Raw genomic sequence first — 26,243 nt, 5'->3', positions numbered from 1 at the left:
AAATAAACTGTTACACTGGAAATATAATCCCAGATTTTTTCTCTGCTTTCAACACAGAAATATATTTACTCAAAATAAATTACACTGTCTGATAAGGAGCCTTACTCATACAGGTTTCATGAAACCAAATATGATCTTATAAATGTGTATAGGCAGAAATCCATATCAATGTTCTTTTTTTCTTATATATAGTTAGAAGTTGACATCAGAATATCCCTGTAGTACACATCAAAGAAGTGTGAAGTAGGTGAGTGTAGATATATTACACAAAGCTTACAGTGTTGCACACATTACATTGCATCACAAAACAGGAAACATTTGATTGATGACAGTTTTGGATGTTTATAGTGTGAGGAACTGGAGCGTGTTTGTGCGCACTCAGTTTCCTGAGGCACTTTAAAAATTATTGATGGTATTCGGTGCAGCATTATTCATTTTTATTTACAGTGCTGTTCAGATCATGTTGACGATGAAAACCGTTCTCGGTCCTCTTACATTACGTACCACACACAACATGGACCACACATTTTGGATGACATAAATCTGGAGCTGTGCGACATTTTCAAGGATTTCTGAATACACCGGTACACGTTTGTGCCTCAAGCGGTTTTCGAACAGGGACTATGAAATGAATCTTATAGTGTATAGACCTGGTTTTTGGTCTGTCTGAAGCTTATTAGTGGAAACATTTACAGTATCTAGACAGCCACCATGAGAGAAAAGGAAGTGTTTTTTTGATATTTGGAGTCAGCGCCAACAATCCGGGTTTCAGATCACACTTTTGATCTTTAGACTTCAGCCACTCAAATTCATCGTTGCTGTTTCTAAAGAGGTCATTGTCGTGTTCTGCTCATAAATGCAGCACTGCAAATCAAATCAGTTCTACCTCTTTTAACACAATGTGTGACTACATTTTTAACATTATTATTAGTGTTGGCAGGGGTAGTAACACTGACTTTCAGTTGAGCCAGACAATCATTCAATGTATTCCATGTGCAACATGATAGCTGCTATAAATAAATATGGAAAATTCTGAACTGTCCTTAAACAAGGTATAAAATCCTTCAGTGCCCCAGATATGTAAGTGCTTTGTCAAACTGTGTGCACTATGAGTCCTGACGTTTTGCCTCTACATGTAGCAGATAGGAGACAAGGTATATAATAACCATGGCTGGATTTATGCTATGCTATAAGTGATGGTACTTGCAATTGAGGATCGAGGGACAACCTTTTGGTGTACGATCTGTTTCAGAAATATACTTGAGTTTAAGTTTTATGCAGATCTTATGTTCACCTGCAAACTTTCTCTCTACTACTTACTTTAAACTTCCTCTTTGCTCACTTGACTCTCATGCAGCTCTGTGCCAGTCACAATATATTGAATTTATTTCAGATTTGTATCTTTAAATTACTATGTTCCTTGACCTCGTGATGAAGGCAGTATACATCCAAGGTCTTTGAGTTGTGGCACCTTTTCACATATGCTGCATGTGCACATTCTTTACCAACATACACTTCTATCTTTCTGCTGGCTCAACTGCTTCCCACTCTGTCCTTGCACATCTTTTCTGCAAAGAAAAACTGCAGTCCACCGCAAAAAAGAACGGGGCACACAACTTATGGTTATGTCCCCATTTCAAAGTAATATTCTGGCTTAAAAAATGTCTCTTTCTCTCCGTTTTGTTTGTTTAGCCTTTTGGTGTGTGTTTCTTCATTTACAGACGCTGACCCACTCTGTTATCCGGCACTCTTCACAGACCACGTAGCAGCACCAGTGAAACTTGCAGTTGCAGCGTTCGCTTCGCGTCTGCTGCAGAATGTTGTGGCCCCTGCCGCAGCACAGACTCTCACAGTTGTCCATGCCCGGGCTGGTCTTGTTGCAGATCCGGCCCTGTGTGCCCGCTGAATCCGACCCCAGGTCTCGCTCGCAAAAATCTGGTGACTTTTCAAAGTAGACTAGTTCGTTGATGCTGGGTCGCCGCCGATGGTGATGGTGATTGTGATTGTGCTGATGATGGTGATGATGGTTGTTGTGATGGGAGTGGTCCAGCTGTCCAGTGTTCCGGTTGTGAGCCTTGATAAGCGTGGCGATGTGGAAGCGTTCTTTGAGGATTGAACCCACCACCCGGAACTCTGGAGTGACCTGCCAGCAGGTTTTCAGCTGGCAGCTCCCCGAGGTCCCATGGCACTTGCATTTCCTTCTCATGTGGTCGAGCACCACCTGGGAAAAACACAGAGAAAAGGAGAGAGAGTGGGATGGAGTGAGGAAGGAAGCAGAGGCGAGGAAAAGAGCAGAGAGAAGAAAAAAAGAAGATTAACACCTGTCTCGATTACTGGTTTTATTTTAAGGTTAACATATACAGATAAAGCGTGTTGCTGTACTGACTTTATTTCACCATGCAAGCCACTGTCCTAGCATGTAATGAAATGCTTGAAGAAACATTGGCTCCATACTGAAGAATCCAGGTGGTCTGACTCTCAGTATGTTGTTAAATATGCTGCTATCAAATAACACACATGGATGCAGGTATCACCCAAACAGATAGCGCTGTCATTATTCATCTTTTGGCATCAGGTAGAGACTCTGAGCATAACCCACATGTAGCTGCACATTAGGCATCAGAGCATAACACTATTTACATATTTTCACTTTAATAGTTTAAGGCTGTCCAATGGAACTGCACGGACATCAGCAGCTAGATCTGCTCATTGAGCTACTTACTGCAGGCCCTGATACAGTATACGAAAACACTGCACTACTACACTGCACACAATTTAATTCTTACATTAAGCCTCAAAGAATGTTTATGGAGTCTACAATCCAAATCTGCACACATAAACAAACACAAAATATCCCGTTATAGCGAACGGTGCAGGATCTGCGTACACATATATCTCTCATGGCAAACCCTCGGTGCATCTCAGTGTGTGTGTGTGTGTGTGTGTGTGTGTGTGCACGTGAATGTTTATCAGTCATCACCAGCCCTAAACTTTAAGATCCAATTACCAACAGGAACACCAGGCCACCCAGAGTACTGACAGATGATACTGCTGCCACCCCTATCAACACACTGGACACTTGCACAATTAAAGACATGCTACACATGTGCTAGCAATAAGGGTGATTATTCTCTCATACACATGAAAAAAAGAAGAACTTCACCCACACTTGTTCACTTTAGGTGGAATCACACAAGAATCAATACATGGCTTCAGAAAAGGTGTTTGTGGGTATTTGTCTATATTCACATTTTTATGTATGTGGTAAAAAGCCTGAGCTGTTCCTCTGCTTTTATATTGTTAAGCTCTGTTTTTTTGTGTTTGTAAATTTTATGGCAAAACCATCTACCATCTAATCTTTTAAAGAGGAAAAATAGAAAGTACAGAAAAAACATGAGGGATAAATCTTGTTACCTACCAAAATTGGGCCAATTAGGATGGAAGCCAAAAATCAAATACCCAGTCGTCTCTGTTTTATGCAGAGGTAGCAGGACCAATTTGTAAATGTCGTAATGTTTTGAGGGGTTTTTGTGTGTGTGCAGCACACTGTTTCATGCTGTGCTTTGTGGGTTTTCGACTTGAGCTAACATTGCCAAGTAAAGGCGTGAGTCATCTGTACATGACAAACATGTGAAATGCACATGAAAAGAAAACCCTCGTGTTTGCCACCGAGGCAAAGTTCAAAGGTGACCAGTAATATTAAAAACATGAAAAGAAAAAGAAGGAAAAAAGAAAACAGAGTAACGGCACAAACACATCAGCTCTGGCCAATGGGATGTGATGCATCCGTTTAAAGCTGCAAAATCCTACATATAGTGTTTGAAAATACATGTTTATGTTTTGAGATATGTTTTTCTGCCATCACTCAAGCTTGCCAGTAATGAGCCTTTTAAGTGGAGAAAATTAAACGTTGGAGGCACCGATACTACACTTTAAAGCCATTTAGATGTTATATTATAACAATCGTGCAAAAGAATGCAAAATATTTTAACCTTGCCCATCACTGTATGTTCATAATGTGCTACAATAACAGAAAGTGACTTAGAAGTGTGCTTTTTGGATAAACATGGTTACACTGTCATTGGGAGTGTTGAAAGGAAAGTTTCAAGACGCTGTGATCAGTGGCGAGGAGACGCTGTACTAGACGCTGTACGGCTTTATGGTAAACAACACTATAATTGCTCAAGCGGCACTTGCACTGAGTTCACATTGTAACTTCTGGCTCAGTTTTTACATGAGACCAGAGGCAACCCCAGAATCACAAACGTGCTGGCCTTAAACACACAGCGAAGTCTGTAATCATGAAACGCTCCAACCCACTTAAACCTTAAAGAGACAAACTGACCTAGGAGTCATAATTGCATCCACATTGCTACTGTTTGATGGTATATTCGCAGCAGGACAGAGCTTTCAAAGAACAGTAAAACAACAAAACAACCAGCTTAAAGAGAAAGTTTCTTTCTCAATATGAGATATTGTTGCCGGAGAAGAACAGCAGCATCCCTAAAAACATCTTTCATGTTTATCAGAGTGGAGAAATTCACATAAAAGAAAATATTTTCTTGATATGCACAGTGCATATGGAGATAAGTGTGCTGTGCATAATCAGTCAGTTGCACAGCACGACTGGCTTCCATATCTAAATTTCAAAGTGCAACAAAGCAAATCCACACAGAGACCTGCAGAAGTGAAATCAGCACAGCACGCTCCTCCTCAGGAGAAGGCTATGAACGCTCAAAGAGTCAGAAGAGTGAGGAACTCTGCAGAAATGGGCCACAGATTTCTAGGCTTCTGTGAATGAATTCTGATGCATCACTAAAGACAGCATCAACGTTTGCTTTTCACATCCATGAGCAGCATGCATTCGACCCATCGCTGCACAGTCACAATCATACCCTAACTTTTAGAACTAAAGGGCATCTTGCAAAGGTTTCGTATCAGCCATGTGCCCATGATTTCCTCGATGACACCTGTTGCCAAACTTTCATTTTGATCTCAACAGTCACCGGATCACAGTCATGGTTGAGATGACTGTTAAACATAAATAAAACAGAACTGAACAGATATGTGAACACCGAGGCTGGCACATGGACAGTTCCTGTAACGACAACACTGTGAGCATCTCTAAGACAACATTTTGAACCTTGCTCTCACGTTGGTTAAAAGGCAAGTAGGTGTTTCAAGTCTTTCACTCGCTTTTTTCCAAACTACAAATACTTTGATCGATAACTCAGATCGATGCAGCAATATTAACTTTGCAGTGTTTGTCTTGCTTTTGGTTTCTGATATAAAGTGAGAAAGCAGCCAAACAGATTTGCAAGACATTTCAATACTTTGTGTCCAAATTTTTGCTGCATTTCTGCTGCATCTTGCAACATTTGGCTAGATTCACAGGGAAGCGTCTTTCTTTCCATTTAAATTTTAAGACATCTGTCAAAGCAGCATCAAAGGAATAATGTTTGAGTTCTTGTTCAGGGTGTATTTATTCTTTAAACATGAGGCATGGTGCACACCCTGTCGTCTGACTGGGTAAAGTTTGAAAAAGAAATTGCAAGCTCCTAAAACCTCAACAAAAGAAAATAACTGCTGGTGAAAAGTGATTGATGTGTGTGGGAGATGTAAGATATTCTTTTGACGTGCAGATGAAAGACACGTACAAGGTAACATGAAATCAGTGTGACATGCTGCGCTGGTTCATCTGATCATCAGAGGAGCACTGGTAAAGGACATTTTATGCAAGTAGAAATAAAGACATTACCTTTAATAATACGATATCTTTTTCACATTTATTAATTGCTGTGGTTTCACTGAGCGCTAACTCCTCTTTTTCACGAAGGATGAAATGACAGATGACAAACAGAATAAAAAGTCAACAACATTCACTTGTTGACTTCATCTATTTATAGATGAAGCCGGTCTAAAATGAGGTTTTGTGTTGGTAACCTAACATAATGAGCTCCCCCTGTCCCTCTTCATTTATCAACATATTAAGTGTACTTTTCCAGATCTAGATGGCTTCAAGAATGAGACTGTTTTGATTAATGACCAGATGAAAGGTTGTTAGTTTTTCCTTTTGGTTTCTTACAGTTGCTCCTACTTGTCTGTCCCTTGGGGCAATTACACTGTGCAACAAAGGAGACACAGACAAGTAACACAGAAAAATGTAAGAATATATATCAGTATATATAGTTAGATGATGCCCGCTACATTTTCATTTGAAAAGGACGAACTTTTGTTGACACCACTCTGGCCGTGTGATAGTTTGGAAACGATGATGCACACACTCGTGTTCACAGCCTGAGTCGGTCTTACCGGTTACCGTTTGTCCTTCCCTGGTTTGTCACGCTAATCGCTTAACCCTTCTCTGAAAGAAAACAAAGTTACCGGCATTGGCCAACAGCTGTTTATTTAACATGAATACCAAATATGTTGCTGACCTTGTTGCTTCTGCACACAGCTCTACACTACCTGTGCAGGAAACATGCACAGCAGACATAAGTGGTCATGTGCAGTAATATTGTGTTTTCACTGTGTACCGAGATTACATTTGAAATGTTGATTAAATTATGTTTTTTAAATGTGTCATTGTAGATGTAAAAACAAGAAAGAAATCTGATCTTTGATCCTGAAAATGAACCCCGAGGGCATTTAGGGCCTGTGGAGGAAGGAATGTGAGGTAAATTCAGAGGTGAAGGGTGGGGAGAGGAAAAGAGGCTGACAGAAGGAGGAGATGAGCCAAAGGATTAGATACATTGTTTGATACACAAAGGCTGTTTGAGAGAGAGAGAAGTGTGTGTGGGTGTTATCACAAATCGCCTGTCTATCAGCCGTATAGATTAGATTGTGGTCAGCAGTATCAAACCTGTCAGCAGGGAGTATCTTGGCAACGAGAGATGGACATACACACAGCTTGAGTAACACTTACTTCTGTTAGTGTGCTCAGGTACTACAGCCAGAGTTTGGGAAGAATAAAAAAGGACAATGTGGTAAACAAATAAAACAGCTGCCGGCTTTTAGAGAAAACAAGAAATCTTAATTTGCGGCTCACTGCATTCTTGGGTCTTAAATCCTTGTAACGCATTTGATGAAGAATAGTTATCTGCATTAAACATTATCCTTTCAAAGCACTGGAGTGAGAATTTATTAATAAATGCCATTTTATGACTAATGCTTTGGTTTACCCAGCACATACACTACAGACTTCTTCAAAGTGGACCACAGTTAGGGACAAACATCTGGTAAGTTTTAATTGGCTAGAGAGACAGGCATCTATAAAACAACCCCAGACAGAGATCAAATACAGCATGTTGGTGGCAGACCAGGACTGTAGGCTACATAATACAGTAGACTGGGGAAAAGTACAAGCAGACTACTGTGCAACGAGCACGGGTGGATGAAGTAAAGTAGAGATCAAAGAGCGCCCGAGTATGGGTCAGAGTGCATTAATTAATAGAACGAGTATTTTAGGCACTTTATGCATTTAACTGGAGAAAAAAAAGAGAAAAGAGCAAAAAACAAAAAAAGGGCACTAACAGGCAGTGATGGCTGCCATTCATATACATGAATATGGTGTGGGAGTGGGTGAGGGTGAGGGATGGGGGTTTCTCTTCTAGCTATCACAGGGAGATGGTAGGGTCCACCGTGGACAACTTACCAGTCTGTTACTATTAATATTATTAGTATTATTACACGTTTGCTTATTTAATGACTCGTGTTTTGTTACAAAAAAAAAAGAAGTACATCATGTGTCAAGTGAATTTTTACCTGTGTGCTTAACAAACCTCTGTATGTAATTGGAGGTTTTTTTTCACAGAACACACAAACTTAATGAGGCACATTTCTTGCGTGCACTTGCCCTTGGCAGCTCTCTCATAACACACACTGTGATCTAGGATCGCAGTATGCTAAAGGTAAAAGTATTACCACACTCCTTTTAGCCTAATGTTACAGCAGGATTGTCATCCTTAGTCAATACTGACTCATCTGTAATAAAACAATTGGTGAATAGCTCAGGGAAAGTCCTGCAGCTCGACACAAAGTAACATTGTCTTAGTTTGTCTGTGAGTATAAGTTCCGTCTTCCGTTGTTCTGGGAATCCATCCTACCTGACAAACCATCCTACCCGTTGTTTCTGCGCATGCGCACAACACCAAATTAAGTGGCGAATGTGAATGTGAATGTGACCTACAAGCATACTAACAGATAAAATTTAGTGGCAAACCGTCCTACCTTTGTGAATATGAGCTAGAAGCATACTTTAATGGCTAAAATTAAGTGCCAAATCATCCTACCTTTGTTTATAAGAGCTAGAAACATACTCTGATGGGTAAAATGACGTGCCAAACCATGCTACCTTTGTGAATGTTACCTACAAGCATACTTCCACGGGTAAAATGAAGTGCCAAACCGTCCTGGCTTTATAATTATGACTACAAGCATACTCTGATGGGCAAAGTTAAGTGGCAAACCGTCATACCTACTTAAATTTGTGCTGGAATTACTCTGTGACAACAGAAATGTGCATAAACTACTTACGGTAGGACGTTTTGCCAAAGTAGGATGGTTTATCAGAACACCGTCTTCATCTACTTTAAAAAACAATTTCTGCAATATTCTAATAACACAACTCAGTCATAAAAATGATATTCCCTGTTTCGTTGGGTGCTTTGAATTTAATCAGTGGCCGATCCTCGTGTCATCACCACCGACTGTATTTGGGAAAATCCTAATCTAACGTCTGCGTGTCCCACCGTCGACCCAGTTAAGTGGATAAACAGCAGACTAGTCTGCATGCTGCCTTGTGTTTGTCAGTTCAAAGAAAACCTACTAAAGGACTTTTAAAGCCAAGCAGCAAGCCGGAGCGATATCAAAGCACACAAACAAATCCCACAGCAACACATTAAACCCAGACATCACTTTAAACAAATCAAACGCCTCGCTTCAAAAGAACAGTTAAGCGTATGCAGACAAACACACACGCAACCATGCAGACGCAGTGACATGCTTTTCCTGAGCAAACGCGCTACATATCTGCGCTACACAGAACGCGTGTGAATTTGCAGCTGTATGTATAGCATTTACTCTCTGTTAGCTGCAGACGCTGTCCACAGCTACTTATTTAGAGACTCTAATAAAATGTTATTACCAGCATAAGCACTTCCACCTGTTGAACTATGAAGCGTTTGCCTCCTTGTGCACTTTTGTGTGTATCTGTGTGTATGCATGCTTATGCATACATGCCACAGAGTGTGTGTTAGGTCGACTGTACTGTCAGGACTCAGGAATGCCCCGCCTTCCTCTGATGATATGGCGTCTGAGGATTGCAGGGCTAATCTTTCTATTTTTGATCACACACACACACACACGCATACACGCACCAGTTTCGTGTGGTTTCAGAGTCCATTAACACAACTGGCTTCCAAAGAACAGATCATCATCGCTCCAGGGTTATATTAGCCGTGAAGAGATGTAAGAGTCCCACTTTTGCTGGTTGAGATGACTCTCGAAGGGTTGCTGCTCAGATTCATAATGACTTAATTATGACTTTGATAAATCTTACAGGAGCTTCGGTGCCCCGCTGAAGGAGCGTCATGCCTTGAAATTCACAAAGTAAGTCTTTAATTGCCCGGAAACATCAACACTACAAAATAATACTGAATACTGGCTTATTGAATCTAATTACATGCAGTTTTCTTTGCCAGAGTGTTACTTAACAATACAATGCACTTCTCTGTGTCCTCCTACTCTTGGGCTAACGGTGTGGGTAGATGCCAAAACTCCCCATCTCTTCAGTATATTGCACCATCTTTGCTAAGCCATTTCCAATTTTTGAGCAATCCCATTAGATCTGAAGGATTTGACTTAAGTCCCTCTTACAAACATACCTATTTATCCCGTCATAACCTGACATGCTCGCAAATACGGGTGATGAAGGGTACCTGCAATTTTATTCTTACTTCAAAGCCAAAACTGCAGTGTTGCACCCTGTCACGTAGCGCTGCACTTGCTGCAAGCTCACCTGCGTCCATGAAATACCAGAGACACAAGTGCTATCATGAACACAACTTTATTATGATTTAGTCATGGCAAGCGTTCAAATGTTTACCAATGTTTAAGTGCGAGTTGCCAGTTGCACATGCTTGAAAAGGGGTTGAAGAGGAGTTGAAACGTATAGTTTACTCCCGGCAAAGCAACACACCATCTCGTCTTACTCCCCTGAAGTCAGGCCCTGATGGTAAATTGTAATTACGAAGAAGATGTTTGCCAGTAACTCAGCAGACTGTTACATAGCCAGCATTGTCACCACCTGCCTAATGAACAGGCAGGATTCAACAGCACCTCGAAATGGCTCTAAGCTCTGCAACACGAACACAAGAACGTGTGCCAAGCATTTGTTTTGAGGTGTGCTGTTTAAATGATTGATAAGAACGCTGTGACTCTGCCAAGAAATTTACTTTGGGATGATGAGTTTCCATGTCATAAACTCTTAAAACATGTCGCCGGCCTTTTAAAAGCGCTCTTATAACGGCTGAACGGGAGTTTGTTTGTTTAACTGGAGAAAGCCAGAGGAACAAACAAAGGGAGGGACTGTGCTTGAGGGGCTGGAGAGGCTGGTTCTGTAATAATTGTTATATAGTATTTATTTATTTAAATCTCTTATTTTAATTAAATTGAAGCTTGTGCGCATATGTAAAGTGTACAGTGATATTTCTGCAGCAAGGCCTGTTGCAAAGAGGTTGGAGGAGGCAGCGCGGGAGAGGGGGAAGAGGGGAGGGAAGGAAGGGCGAATCTCTTTCTACTTTCCGCCCTGGTGTTTGAAGTCTAAAATCTTTTGCAGGGTTTTAAACATCTGTTTCCAAACTGCCAGCAGCCACTAATTAGGGCTAAAAACAAGACGGGACGTCGTGAGAACCTTGGGGTGGGCATGAGGCGACATGCACACCCCGCTAAAAACCACCGCATTCCTCTGCTAACAGACTGCCGCTCTGAAAGAGGGGAGTCGGGCAGGGGGTGGAAGGAGGTGAAGTGGTGATGGCGGGTAGGTGGGAGCAAAAGACACACAGAGAAGGGTGGCCATTATTTTGAGGAGGCCCCACCTGTCAGTGCTTTCTGTTTGATTCTAGGAGCTGTGTGTGTGTGTGTTGCGAGGGTTTTATTGCACCTATCAGTATTTCACAGTACCACCTCTGTGATGACTCATAAATTTGTCCTCTGTTACTCCCTGTCTTTTTTCCTAACCTTACCCTCTGCTCCACCTCCTCTCTTGGTTTCCCTTTCTCTCTGATCTTTGCCTTTTTTCCAGCACAGGACGGCCTCTGTGTCTCATACTCACTTAAGCACTTATTGCAACCCAACAAGTTGGTGAGACCCTTTGAGAAGCCCCTGTAGTTGGGGTGGGTTTGATATTTGAAGACTAGTTTTAAGAATATTTACCATAAAAGTATCCACTGAGCAAGTTTTGCAATGTCAAAATCCTCCCACTCCAGTCCAACTAATAGTTTTTGTTTTCAGTTTTGGATAACCAGATGTACCAGATTAGCCAACAGTAAAAGATTTTTACTCTACCGAGGTCATGTGACAAAAAGGAAACCAATAAACAGAATTTCAAAATACCCTCCTTTAAACACTAAACTGTAAAGGAAATTAAAGTGTATGTTGCCAGTTATAGGTTGTTTTTCTTTGAGCTACTGTTGCTGTTCTCACCTGCAAGATGGAAGTGTGGCTGATAAACTTGTTTTTAATCTTTTTGTTTGTTTCTTTAAAAAAAAACAGAACCAAAATACAAGTTCGACCACGACTCTCAGCGAGCTAAAGTGATTTTCGCCTGTTGTTGTCACTTATTTGCCAACTGACGTCTCTGGTAATGAGATCTTTTTTCACGTCCACAGTGTAATTAAGGTTACGCCAAATGTATAATAAAGAAGCGCTGTAATATAAGGCTAATGAAGTAATTGGTATCTGTGTCAATCATCACGTCAGTCAAAGGAGATTACCTAGAGTAAACAGTTGGTGACAATGATATCTGATATCTGATATATCATCACGTGTCATTGTAAAAAAATGATAAAGTTGATTGACTTATTCGCACCAACAAACAAAGGAAAAAGGAAATTACGTCTTTCTACTGCATGCAATCGCTTCAATATCTTTTACTAAAAAAATATTTATTTTTCAAAACAGTTACACAATGGCTTAATGTTTTCACTTGTCCTACCTGAAATGAAATCTTTATTATTGAAACGGTTATCTATTATTATGTTTCCTAGCAACAAATGTTGGAAACAAGTTATGCAAAGCTAGCAAATGGAAAATGCTCTGTATGGGACGTTCGCTAGTTACTGAATTATCTCTGCTAGTTAGCTAACAGCCTGTGTAACAAATATATTGTTACACATTATATATTTGTTACACTTTCATGTTTTAGATTTAAAAAAAAATCCTAATATTAGTCACAGATCATCCAAATAAACACAAAATGCACTTTTTAAATGATGATTTCCTTTATTAATGCAAAAGTATGAAAAAGTAACTGCACCGCTTGTTAAATCATGAATTAACTGTGATTAACCACATTTTTAGAAAGCAAAGTTCAATTTAAGTGCCACACCCAGACCCAATTACTGCCAGACCTGCTGAATCAAGAAATCATTTAAACCACTAGAACCTGTCTGACAAAGTAAAGTAGGCTCAAAGTTACAGAGCCATTTGTAAAGCTTTGGGACTGCAGTGAACCATGGTGAGAGCCATCATCCACATATGGAGAAGACTTGGAAGAGTGCTAAACCTTCACAGGAGTGACCGGCCTACCAAATATACTCCAAGAGCACAGCGACGACTCATCCAGTGCATCACAAAGAACCCAGAACAACATCTAAAAAACTGCAGGCCTCACTTGGCTCAGTTAAGGTCAGAGGTCATGATTAAACAATAGGAAAGGCATCCATGGGAGAGTTTCAGATGTTTAACGCTAACATCAGAAAAGTGATTTAAGTGATTGTTGCTGCTGCTGGATGGGCTGGTCTGAGGATTTCAGAATCTGGTGATCTACTGGGATTTTCCCACAAAACCATGACAAGGATGCCTTGTTGATGCCAGCGGTTAGAGAAGAATGCCCAGTCTGCTTTGAGCTGATAGCAGATAAATAACTGCTTGCTACAATTAAGAAGAGCATCAGAAGTTCACACGGATGCTACTCATGTCAGCTAAGAACAGGCTACAATTTGCACGGCCTCACCAAAAATGATACCAGAAGGCGAGAAAAACATTAACTACTCTGAGAGCCTCGATTTCTGCTGTGAGATTTACATGGTAGGGTCAAAATCTGGTGTAAAAAACATGATCCATCTCACACTGTATCAACAGTTCAGGCTGCTGGTGATGGTGCGATCACATGGCGCATAACTTCTTGTCACGCTTTGGGCGCCTTCCTGCCACATGAGCATAGTTTCAATTCCAAACCTACCTGAGTGTTGTTGCTGACCATGTCCATCCCAGTATGACCACGGTGCACCCATCTTCTGATGGCTACTTCAAGCCAGAAAACGCAACACGTCACAAAGATTCAATCGTATCAAACTGCTTCACTGTACTCAAAGTCACCAGATCCCAGTCCAACAGAGCACATTTGGGATGTGGTGAAAAGAAGAGTCCCATCATGGATGTGCAGCACAGAAATCTGACGCTATCTTCTTAATATCCACTAAAATCTCAGGGGAATATTTCTAGCACCTTGTTCCATCTGTGCCTCAAAGAACTCAGGCAGATCTGAAGGCAAAAGAGGGCCTGACTCAGCACTAACACGTTGCCAGTGAGTTTACTGTATGTGCTATAAATACAACTTTTTAAAGCCCATTAGTTTGCTTTCGTTAGCACATATAAGAACTCCAAACCACAGCTCACAGGAACAGATTTTCCTGAATGAAATAATGAATACACAGCAAATGATTGACAGAAAAGAAAGACAACCTGGAACGTGCTGCAATAACACTGTGCATGATTCAGTTTTCTACCTCAAAATAATTAAAAGCAACATGCACGCGATGAATCCAACTACAAAAGAAAAATGAATCACTGTTTCATTACTCATTTCACTTCAGCCCCCGCTTCTGTTTACTCACATTTCCACCGTACTGACTGGAGGTTATGTCACCTTATCACTCTTTCTACTACAGGGAGGCCAGCTGTTGTTCAGTTCGGCTTACGCACTCCACATTTGTGTTTTGTCTGCATAATCAAGGAAACCAGAAGTAAACTGATAAAAAGATACAGGCCCAAATTACTCTGGAGGAAATGGGGAACAATGAGCAATTTACGCCCGCTTCTCGTCTCTGCTGCCCTCGCAGTACTGGACGTTGCCGCTGCTTATCACGGTCATTTACATCTTTCTATTCCATCGTTTGAAACCCAATCAACTAAAAAATGCTCGAAATTTTCAAAGTTTTGAAAATACAGATGCTTTTCATTTAGTGTATTGTGCTATGTCCTAAATACCCCAAATACCCCGAACCCTGTACTGTAAACCACACAGTCAGTGACGTGCTGTGTTTTGGATGATTCCTGCTTTGGATGACATCCTGACTGATCTGACACTAATTAAAATGACCAGCAGGATATGACGACCATTTTAACAAAGCAGTTCATCTGGGCTGACAACGCGCCCTCTCTCTTAGAAGACGACCGGCTTGATGGTGAAGTTGTTTTTTCTCTGAAGAGACAATTCTTCAGTCAAGTTGTCCTACTGAACCGTTTAGACACTGTGTTTCAAGTAATGTGCTAATAATTAGAACAAATATGTCAAAACCATTCAAGCTCGTGCTACTTTTACCCTTAATAACAAAATAACACAGTTATTTTCATCACTTTCACAATACGCCATAAATTTAAGTTTCAGTTAAGCTTACACTAAACCTTACAAACGTGTGTTAAGCATAAAAGTAGAATTCCTAAAGTGCGCTTCAAAAGTTGCTTCTGAATTCTAACATCAAACACTGAGAGTCACTTTTTGTTAGACAAGCTTAGTGTGGGACAAAGCCAATAAACTTTAAAAGTAGTTGTCTTGATGCGCGCTCAATCATCCAGGTAAGTAAATCCCAAAAGGTTGATTCTGTTCATCTGGATGTTTTCGGTGGGAGAAACGATTCGTCGCTCATCCAAGTGACCATAAAAGGTCAGTTAGTCCCATAACATGACTATTGAGACCATTCTCATTCCCAACGCGTAACATACCGAGGGTTTGTCATGTCCTGAGGCATCCCATAGGAACACAAAAGGTAACCTTCCGCGTCCCTATGATACGATTGTGAATGGAATCCAATGGAATGATGCTCCTGGTCGTAACACACGTTCCATCCGTGTATTCCAACCCTAACCATAACCTTATCCCTAACCCTAACCACAATCTTAATTGTATTAGCTGGTGTTTTCCAAAGTGATTAATGATGAGAAAGTAAAACAAATGTACATGTGTAGATTCATTCCAAACGGTTCTCATGTTTCCGAAAGCATAACATCCCGACAATTTGTCACATGGCGTCGTATGTTACGTTTTGGGATGAGAACTTGTTGGACTATTTGCATATTAATAACTGACCTCACAGCTCATTGTTCCTTCAGTGGTGCTAGTTTCAGTCATTGTGCAAATGTCATGTTTATAAGGCTGGAAACCTGCAGTCAGCTGAGACTGAAGACGTCACCTGATGATGATGAAACATTTCTCCCACTGAAAACGTCCAGATGAACAGAATCAACCTTCTGAGATTTAAAAGTAGTTTTTATGAGATTCTACTGGTTCTACTGCTTAGTTTAGCATCATCCATGCTTTTGAGTTGACGTCCCCTGTGACCATATAATCTAATATAACTATGTTAAAGCTTGAGGACAGGGGCTTCAAAATAACTGTTTACTTTTACTCTTATCCCTTATTTTACCAGCTCTCTAAATCTTTAGACGTTATTGAGGAAGGACTCAATCGCAATGACCACATGAACCTAAACCTCACATAACGCAGAATGAAACACTTCTGAAAGACAACCCCTGACCCTCTAAAACTTTCATAACAGCTGAAAACACTGTAATTTTTGATAAACTGATACAGGACAGAAGCGGATGAGTAGTATCTACGATCGGCCCTTTGAGCTTATTTTTTTTCATTTGTTTTGTGGTAAATTGTGAGTCTGATGTTAAAATCTTTTAATGTAGTACAACAAAATAGCAGCAGTTATGCAAACGTGGGGAAAAAAGACCCACAAACACACACTTTTCACTCACCTGTCTCCCAACTTTATTATTATGCAGCCTCATACGAGCGTGGATGTCTTTGTAGGTCTCACGGGCATCCAGGAAATCCCGTGAGAACTTCTCTCCGAATTCCACGTCAGGGCTGCAGCCGCCCCACTCCCACGAGTCTTGGGGCCCTGGCAGGTCAGCCGGGAAGTGCTCCATAACACCGTGCACCATACCCTTCCCTCGGTGGATGGCCTCAAGTTGCAAGCGGTGGAGTTTGATACGGAAAGCCTCCTCGTCCCCTCGTCGCTTCTCGTCACAGCCACATGCTTTCAGTTTGCCCATGGAGCAGGCATTGGCCACCGCGTGCACCACTCCCGCTGCTGCAATGGCATACGCAAAGGCACTCTCTCGAAAACCTGCAGGTAGAGGGGCAGCATAGTCATGTTGTTTTAAGCTAATGTGAAAGTAAAATATAATAAGAAGTGTCAGAACCAGGAAACACTTTGGAAGTGGAAAGATGTTTTCATTTAAAATGCCAGTCACCCGGAGGATGATGGACTGTATGCTCTCAAATGGTGCTCAGTGTTTTACTGCTGTGTGTGAAGTAACATAAGAATCATCAGTTCTTACAAAGATTAACCGGAGGACCATGTCAGTGGCTATAGAGGCAAATGTTTCACTTTGAGACAGAGTTGACAAACTTTGAGAATTTCTAATAACTCTTAAGCAGAATACACCATCATATATGTGAAACCAAAGTGAACTGCTGGCTAAAAGAACAATAGAGAAGTGAAATTTGCAGTGACTGATCATTTATATGACTAAGATACCAATTCAAAGTTTTACTTGTTGTACATTTTTGATTTTTACAGAAAACAGCACTATAAATACCACACAGTTGTGTTTCAGTTACAGTGTTACACGACATTTACATGCTCAAAGTTTGAGCATGTAAATGTGAGAGCACATTTGCATTTTGCTTTCTTTATTTTATGCATCATAAATAACACGCAGAACTTTTTCTTTTCACATGCACACGCGCACAGGCCAAGACTCAGAACAGAGGAAACATCTGGGACAATAACAATTCAGTGTTCCAAACTTCGTAGGCTCCACCACTCCCATCAGAGGACTCACGGGGTACTCACACACTGTGACTAAATAGAGCTGTGACTCCTTCCTGTGACAACCTCCACAACCACACACACACACCCACACACACACACACACACCAACTGTAGCTAAAATCTTGCTTTTGTTAAGGATAGTTTGACTCCATGGATTAGCTCCACAGAAAATTACAGATCTTTTACCTCCAGGTCCGTGAGGTCATTCCAACAACTTCTCTCACCTACAAACTCGAGGCGACTGGGCCTTTACGGTTATTGTCCCTGGGCTCTGGAATAATCTGCCTTCCACATAAGAACCTGTTCAGCAACTGATCATTTTTCCAAAGACATATTTTCATTTGCTTTTAGTCAACTCTGAGGTCCCTCATGGTTTGGTCAAGCTCCCTGTCAGTGTTTCATACTGCTCCCTTACTGGATTATTTTTAGCCATTGTTCTTAACCATGGTTAGACTATTTTTTCAGTTATTGTCTTTATTATGCTTTGTAACCGGGTTCTTTTTAAAATGTGCAATATAAGTAAAATTGACTTGACTTATTAACTGTTAATCCGGCTGTTACTAGTCTTTGACTTTGGGCTGATTGCTGGCTGTACTTTGATCTTTGCTTTTGTCGTTTCCTCTATTTGGATGACAACTCACCACCAAATGAGCTGTACATGTGTTTAACTTAGAGAGGCTCATTACCGCAGCTTTCACCTTGTAATCATTTTAAATTGACTCAAAAGGAGCTACTCCATGTAAAGGAGGCAGATGAATGACTGTGTGTGTGTAATATCCACGTATGACATGTGACTCCTTTTGCTTTTAGAGTTAAATGCATCCCTTTTTTTCTTCATGACGTAACTTGCATGCAGCACATGTAAGAGTGTATCTGAGGACGACTGACCTGTAAATCATAAGACTGCTGTTATAGCAGACTCTCCTTACACTTACACACACACGTGCACTGGACGTACGCTAAAAAAAAAAAGAAAGAAATCCATATCTAATTGTGGAATCCGTGAATACCGAAGGATAAAGTGTGACAGAGTCATTTGCACTCCTGCCCTCAACAGTGTTTATTGTTAGATCTCAGCTTACTGCCTGTCAAGGTACCCTCAGGTTGTATAAAAGCAGCCCCACTGGCGGTCTGTTTCAGAAAAGCTACGGTTATAATGGAAACTTGTAAAGAAAACATGAAAAGAAACCACTTAGGGGTTTATAGCACTGAGCTCGAAGGGGAAATGATTCAGGCTGCTTGTTGGAGTCAAATAAAAAAAGCTTTTAACTGGATCTGCCCCTTTAAGCAGGGTTTGAAGTTACTTCCTTATTAATAAATTTGAAAATAAAACCCTGATTATTTTTGTTTTAGTGAGATATAGTGTAAGAGTTTACACTTTTGTTGCTGTATGCATAGAAATATTTGCCTTTGCACGATAAATGCTGTTCTCATAATAGTCAGAGGGAGTCCAGTAACAATGTTTCTAAAAGTTAAAAGGACGTTTTCAGGATATTGTCATATTCTGAATGATGACTGTGCTTCCAACTACAGTAGATGTTCACATGGCTCTTCTAACTGAAATAACGTCTCCACCGGTGGTAACATCCTCCACAATAGCTCAGTGAGCTGAGGCTGGCTGACTTTTAGAGAGCAAAGAAGCTGATAGTCATCATCCTTACAAGCTGCCAACTGGAGGCAGTAAAAACAAGCTATAAACACCTTGTGAGCAAACTGCTGATATTGGGCAATCTTCATTTTTCACATGGCCGATATCCTTTAATCTCTGTTTTCACTCTGCTTTGACTCTTAAGAGGAAATGCATGCGATCCACTGATATCATACAGTAATACATGATAGCTTCCTTAATATTTAACATGTAAATAGGAGCAATTGTATTTTTGAATACACCCCAGAAATAAATGCACACACTCTAAAATTGTACCGTCTATAAATAATTTGACTCACTGACTCACAATCAGAGCCCCCAACCTTCCTCCACCCCCACCCAACCACCTTGACCTACACTGAGCAGGAGAGGAGCGCAGCATGGCACTTAAGCACATCCTCATACTTAGAAAGCCCGTTTTAGCTCTTGACCTGCTCCGAGCTGGGCACTGCAATGCGAGCACCCGGAAGACCGGGAACAAATCAATCTAACAAATAATTCACCGGCTGTGGCACGCCCGGCTGAACTGATGGCAGAGGAAGTGGCAAAATGAATTAAAGATTCAAAGGAAACTGTCACTTTGTGTTACAGAAACCGACTAAACAGGTTTGTGCTTTTGCCTCGGAGAGTTGGGAAAGTGCTGAGAGCAAATTCACAAGCACTTGCACTGGCAAGGGAAGAAAAAGCATTAGGAGTAGCCCAGCCAGGGAACACAGAGACATGGCGACAGAGAACGAGATGGCGAAAGAAATACAGAAAGACACAGAAAGAGAGGGAACAATTCTCCTATTTCTGTCCGTCTCCGTCCTGCTGGGGCCTCCCTTTAGCCTAGTTTTTAATGCGGGCTAAATGGGAATGAACATAGACCCGTAAAAGTTATCGAGAAACCATCAGCAGAGAGGATTTGAGCACCATCCGATGCAGTGACACCAGAATAAATATTAAAATGTAGAGCACCTGATAATCTATTCAAAAACCTGTTTAGAACGTCACATGTAGGATTTGAGAAAGCCCTGCAAGCGTAGCCGAGTAAGCGAGTTTTCCGGTTGGAAGTACTTTCTTCAATTCTGAGCTTTTAACACCACAGATAAACTTGTTGCTGCAGTACATGATGCGGGAAGAAAATACCAGTTTGGTATACACGAGCCTCATGTGAGAGCGTATTTTAGTTTTTTCAGGAGGAGCTGCACTGAATACATGCACTCACCTCCACAATTCTGTATAATCCACCTCTGAAAACGTCCCTTATTCAAAGCATTCATGCTTACTGTAACGGCACGCAATGATGGCTGCAGCGTGTCAACTTGTATCCATTTTTTAGCTTGTGTGGAGAGGATCGTATCAACATGTAACAGATGAATCACACGATTTAAAGAGGTTGTTTATGTCAGTGGTTTGGAGTTTCTGCACCCGAGGCAAACCAGGGATGCCAGACAACGAGCAACTGCCTCTGCTAATAATGACAAACAGCTTTTCAATGAGTCAGTTAGGAGTGAAAGTAAGACCAGAGGTGAGAAAGCATTTACTGCAGCTAAAATTATTATATATTTTTGTTATTTCATGGCAGTGATAAGATATAGTCCTCAGTGAGGGTTACAAACCATGGTTTTTCTTGCAGAGATGGTAGGATTTTTTTTATGATAGGTAAGGTCATCATTAGTGTCTTCGAGAAACGCTCTTTGGGAAATTTTAAAAAAGCCAATTTTCCACACTTTTCTTGAAAAACTTTCACTAAAAACTCACAAAGCTAAGCCAAAGCAATACACGTGAGCATCTCAACCAATTTTCTGCAACTCCTAAGATGAAAGTAAAATCGAAAGCCAGCTAAACTCAAGACTCAAACTACCAACCGCATTGTGTGTTGTATCTATCCAGGTGCTCAGGCTACTAAGAAATTGATGCCTTTTCCAGTCAATAACCTGCGATGACACCATCTGAAGGCTTCCCAACTCTAAAGCTCCTCTTTCATCCTTTGTGGCTGACTTGCAAAGCTCCAAGCCCTACAAAGCGTCAAGGAAAAATGATATGCATGAGGCTTGGTAATCTGAAGGTGACTAACTGCTTTTGAAGTTGCCTGCTCTTTTGAATGGGTTATTGAGAAGCTTCAGCAAGGTGGTTAGAAAGCAGATACCAGTCTGCTAGTGACTACAGATAACTAGAGATAACGAGAGACAACTAGAGATAACCTGTTCATTTGGAGGACTTATTTCCGAGTTAACATTGATGAATTAGAACTACGTGGAAAATAATCTCTTTTTATAATCTTGTTTGAGGAAATATATTAACTTTTGTTTGGGAGCTTTTGTATCTCTGTGGCAGCTAATCTTTCTAAACCTATCCTTTCAAGGTACTTCATTGAAGTGCAGTTGAGGAGGAAACCACAGTCTGATTCAAGAGCAAACTCATACCTGGTAACCTGTGGTGACATTTCACCTTCATAGTTCACTAAAAGAAGCTTTTAAACTCATTCACCCGCTTTAGACAACACTGTGTGGTAAATTTTGTGTAATTCATATATTGGGACTTTTAAAAGTTTTTTTTTTAAGTAGAAAAATTAGGTTAAAACTGGCCTCTTTTGAAGACTATGCTGTCGTAGGGTATTTTGTTTCTGGTCTCCAGGCTGGAGCAGTTCCAGCGGTGCCCTCTGAACTGGTGCTGGCACTCATGGATGGCAATCTGGATTCCCTGGATTGCTGAAGCCGTTACGTCTGGGTTACGCATGCACACCTCCAGCTGGCGCCTTGTCAAACCTGGCAGTGTCAGACACACCGTGTTGGCATTCAGGATTGGGTCGATGTTGGGGAGCTTCAGGCCCAAGATTTCATTGGAGTCTACCCTGCACGGAGCAAGTATAGATCAGGTTACTGACAAGATAAATGTGCAAGTCAAATCTTCTGTCTTTTCTGTGTACTGGTGTTAGTCTCCGAAGGTTTGTTACAGTGGGACTCGTAAGTTTTCTTTTAATGTTCCTCTGGTGTCACCTCGACACCCACTTTCCACTGCACCCTGCCATGACTTGTTGGTCCCTGGTTTAACCGATTCCTGTAAAACCCCCAAAATACACAAATGTGTGTGCTATGTGGTAGCGCTGATAAAAACATCTCCAGATGCTGGCGGTTTCGGAGGGGAACTGTACTCTTTAATCTGTTAGTATGTTCTACTTTTCAGATTGATTCAGTTTATGATTGTGCATCTGTTTTGCCATTGGTTTAAATAAAAGTAATATTTAAGAAAATGATTAAGCCTTTAAAGTCTTTAAAAATATGCATACTTAACTCAGGATGTTTTTATAGCAGCACAATGAATTAAGGCAAAAAAAAAAAAAAACCCTACATACCTGCCACATAAAATAACCAGAGGAAATACTTTAGCACATAAATTGTTATTAGCAGTAAGGTGTGTCTCTGCACTCAACTGTCTCAGCTTCTGTTTCAGGTCAATCGTGTGAACAGCAATAATTCAGCTGACAGCCTCTAAAGCGCGTTTGTGCTCCACAGACGAAGAGTAACAGCAGTAATAAGAAAAACACACGATGCGCTCCTGATGACTGAAGGCTGTCCTGCTTTTCTTTTCATTATCTTTACAGGCAAAACACAGGTTTGTGTGTGCCGCACATGCAGCCAGCCAACACACGGATACAGCCACGCACACTCCCAGATGCACACGCAAATACAGGTGTGGGGAAGAGATAGCATTTACACACACACTCTGCTTATAGTCTCGTAAACACGTGGGACCTGCGAGAGTGTCTTCTGCAAAACTTCTCCACGAAGCAAAGAGAAGAAAAAGTCGTCAGTGTTGGAACACACACACACACACACACACACACACACACAGACACACACACACACACACACACACACACACACACACACACACACACACACACACACACAGTGTGCCGATTATCTAAGCAACAGTAGCTTTGGAGCGATTAAAAAAAATCAATCAATCAATAAAACAACTTGCCACTGCATGTTATTCATTTGCATGTTACACTTTCAGTGTGGGATTGCTTTTTGTGGCTTTGCAATTCCAGTTTGACTTCTGTTGGTACCTGTTGTGTTTCCGGCTCTGAGAGTAAAGAGCAGCACAAGTTCAAAAGCTGCCTTTCCAAATTTTACAGCTGGAACCAGCATGTGGGCAAAAGTGTTCAAGATAATAAAGAATAAAAAGAAAAAAAAAAGAAAGCACACAACTGTTTACACTTCATTATATTTATATTTTAGGCGCAGACAACCCTCAAAACTGTCAGTGAAACATTTAGCTGAATGAATGAAATACAAATTTTACGTGGATAAATCTGACATCTCCTCACAACATCCTGTTAACAGATTTTTAAGTTCAAATAAGAAGGCTCAATGAAAGATGTTCTTTAATTGCTTTAAAACAGCAGCTTGACTTAAAGTTTTAGTAGAATTACTGCATTCCGTATTAATTTCACTCACCTTTTATCCAAGAGACAGATAGCCACCAGGACGCATGTCATTCTCAGGACCGAGCTTTCCATTTTTGCGTCTTGCAATAAAAAATGTTCACAAAAAGTTGTCAAAATTAAGAGTTTGGTTTAAACTAATTCCAATATTTCGGCACAAAGTTTAAAAACGGGGTAAAAGGCTCCGGCTGAAGAATTGAACTCTGGACTTGACAGCTCCGACTAACCTGAATCCAGATGCGCCAGCCAGCGGCGGGAGACTCATTCAAGAAAAGTTTCATCAACCTCCCAACTTAATGAATGAAGCGGGGGGTTGTTACAAGTCTGAGGAAAAGTCCGCGTTTAGCCTCTCGAACGCATCCGTTCTCATGCCGGTATCTCCGCCAACAAGGCTCTGGTGTAACATCCGAGAGAGACGACTGAACCTATATAGGCGCTCCAAATGAAGTCTGCTGGAGTAGCGCACAGATAGTCCTCTAAACTGCTGCACTTAGCGCTTCGCCAGCCCACTTTTTTTGCGTCACTCGGGGAGTAGGAGAGCGCCGAGGGAGGTCAAGTGCCTCGTTAAAACAGGATAGAGATCCTTCTAGATAAGAAAACCGAAACACTTAGCCCGCGCCCTCTGAGGAGCGGTGCTGAGGATGAGGATGGGGGAGGAAGAGGAAAGTCGCGCAAAACCGAAACTTTCTTTTGCGTTTGATTTAGTGGATTGCTTAGATGATTGTGAGAGACGATGATGAATATGATTATGAAGTGGACAAAGAGGAAAAAAGAATGTTAAAGCTGAAGGTGTTTATGAGCTCTAAGGGAATATGCAAACTGCATGAATTATTATTATTTTTATTTATTTATTTATTTTTAAAAAACATTATTTATAATGAGATTTATAATCAGTCCCTTAACTTACCACTGACCCATTATTTAAAAAAATCAGTCCATGACTTCTATAACTACATACCGGTGCTGACTCTTCATTTCAGACTTTCAGACTCGTGGTTTAAGGGCTGCTCCACTGAGTCCACGTCCGTGAAATTACGCAGACATATTGAGAAAACAGTCCAACATCAAGGCAATAGTACCTGAGATATATTTCCATGTATAAGCCCTGTGGGTAAAGCCCCACAAAGCCTACTGCACTTCCTATAATGCAACCAGCAGCATAATTGTTTCTAGCTATAAACTGAATGCACTTTGCTCCATATACAGGATGGAGGTGGCCTTCAGATCGAAAAGATTGAAGCAAAGCGCCTTAAATCTGCATTTTTCTGTTGACCAACAGGGGGCACCTCTTCTAGTTGCAAAAGGAAGTCGGATTTCTTAAAAGCCTATGGAAAAACCACCCAGCTGTTCCCCTGATGTGTGGAACAGTTACCTGATAGATTTTAGGGTGTGGTGATGGTGATAGTCAGTGTCACTGTTTAGAACGGGTAGAATCTCGAGGTCAGTTCTTCAAACAAGTCATAACCACTCCTGCTGACATCATCAGGGCGGACAGTTTTCTCAGAACCAAGGAAGGAGTTTTTTCACGGACCATCTCAAGCATCCACGTGAAAACAGTCCAAGATGTAAGCTGGATGTTGGTTTGCAAAGTTTGGTAAATCTGAAGGTCCTCATGCGCTGTAAAAGCATGAAGAACTGAGGCGTTGTTAAAATTGCTGGCTCCCATTGCTGTCCAAACCTTGCCTGTGTGTCATGGACTTTAATCGTTCTGTTTAAACGACTATAAAGTTTAAGAAAAAGCTCCCTGGTTGATGAACACCACATGATATCGCTCATCTCAGTGCTTTATGAGCAGGCTAGAGTAAAGAATTAGAAACCGCAAATAAAAAGGTTTTCCCCACCAGTGCAGTGAAGCAAGCATTCTGCCAGCATGGAGTAACCAAAGTAGTAAAACACTACACAAGTTTAGCGTTCAGACGCAATTAAGTTGCGATACACAAATTTAGAAGATCAGGGAAACAATCCCACATCAAGTTTTCTTCCAGTGGGATTTATCACAGCACCCTGATCTGCAAGGTTTGGCGGGGACGGCAACTTTGTGACTAATTATTTCAAGGCATCTGAGGAAAGCTGGATTGCTAATAGACTTGGTGGTTTTGGGTCTCTGACTTCAGTTCTGCAGCAGGATGTGTCGCATGCTGTCATCTGGAGCCCTTTGTCTCTCTGGCTCTCGTCATGACTGATAATAAAATTACTTTCTGAATCACAGTTCTTTATAAACATGACTGATACTTTACCCCCCTCTTTCCACTTGGAGAATCAAAAACAGCAGCACAGAGGGCCTCTTTTGTAACGCAGCGAGGCCGTCCTGTACACCAACCTGCAAAAAGGTGTTAAAAAGGGTTTTTCTGTGCTGTAAAACACAAACAGGAAAACAAACAAAAAGAGGAGAACAGAGGGAAAAAAGATCACATGACATGACGAAATTAATAAGACAAGAAACCAAAAGACATTAAATCAAAAATTAAATTCGTCAAGTAAATTTTTACTTCTGACTGACTAGAAAAATTGAGCTCATTTAAGCTTAATCTCATACTCATGTTCAAACTGAATCTCACTGAAGAAGGACAAACTTTACCATAAATCTCTTTATTTAAAGCTACAGTGCAGAACATTGGCCATTACGTTCTAGCCTTTGCCAAACATTCTCACACAGTGAGACAGAGTCTGTCGACAGTGTGCAAAGTTTGTGTTATATGTGGTGACAGGAAGAAGAGTAGCCCCACGGAGGGAGAGTAAGCCACAGCTGCTGAGTTTCTGAAAGAGCCAATCGAAATGTTTTTGATGCTCCAGCAACTTGGAGTTAATG

General features: G+C 41.1%; 1 protein-coding gene across 1 annotated transcript; it reads right to left on the bottom strand.

Annotated features, from left to right (window-relative positions):
• Nucleotides 1-220: 220 nt before the first annotated feature.
• On the bottom strand, nt 221-23,859 carry wnt10a (wingless-type MMTV integration site family, member 10a). Its single transcript, XM_063497830.1, has 4 exons — nt 23,448-23,859; nt 21,570-21,835; nt 16,267-16,640; nt 221-2,221 (listed from the first exon to the last, which is right to left on the bottom strand). The coding sequence occupies exons 1-4, from the start codon at nt 23,507-23,509 to the stop codon at nt 1,712-1,714; spliced, it is 1,212 nt and encodes a 403-aa protein (XP_063353900.1). The 5' UTR covers nt 23,510-23,859; the 3' UTR covers nt 221-1,711.
• Nucleotides 23,860-26,243: the final 2,384 nt, after the last annotated feature.

Source organism: Pelmatolapia mariae, linkage group LG16_19 (genome assembly GCF_036321145.2).
Source record: "Pelmatolapia mariae isolate MD_Pm_ZW linkage group LG16_19, Pm_UMD_F_2, whole genome shotgun sequence".
Taxonomy (NCBI): domain Eukaryota; kingdom Metazoa; phylum Chordata; class Actinopteri; order Cichliformes; family Cichlidae; genus Pelmatolapia; species Pelmatolapia mariae.
Note: the sequence above shows the minus strand (reverse complement) of the source record. Positions and strands in the feature narration are given on the sequence as shown.

Coding starts and splice junctions, on each gene's coding strand:
- wnt10a (XM_063497830.1), bottom strand. CDS start 23,509: ATGGAAAGCTCGGTCCTGAGAATGACATGCGTCCTGGTGGCTATCTGT. Junction 21,836..23,447: donor ATCTGTCTCTTGGATAAAAG/GTGAGTGAAATT, acceptor TGCTCCGTGCAG/GGTAGACTCCAATGAAATCT. Junction 16,641..21,569: donor CAGCATAGTCTTCAAAAGAG/GCCAGTTTTAAC, acceptor CTCTACCTGCAG/GTTTTCGAGAGAGTGCCTTT.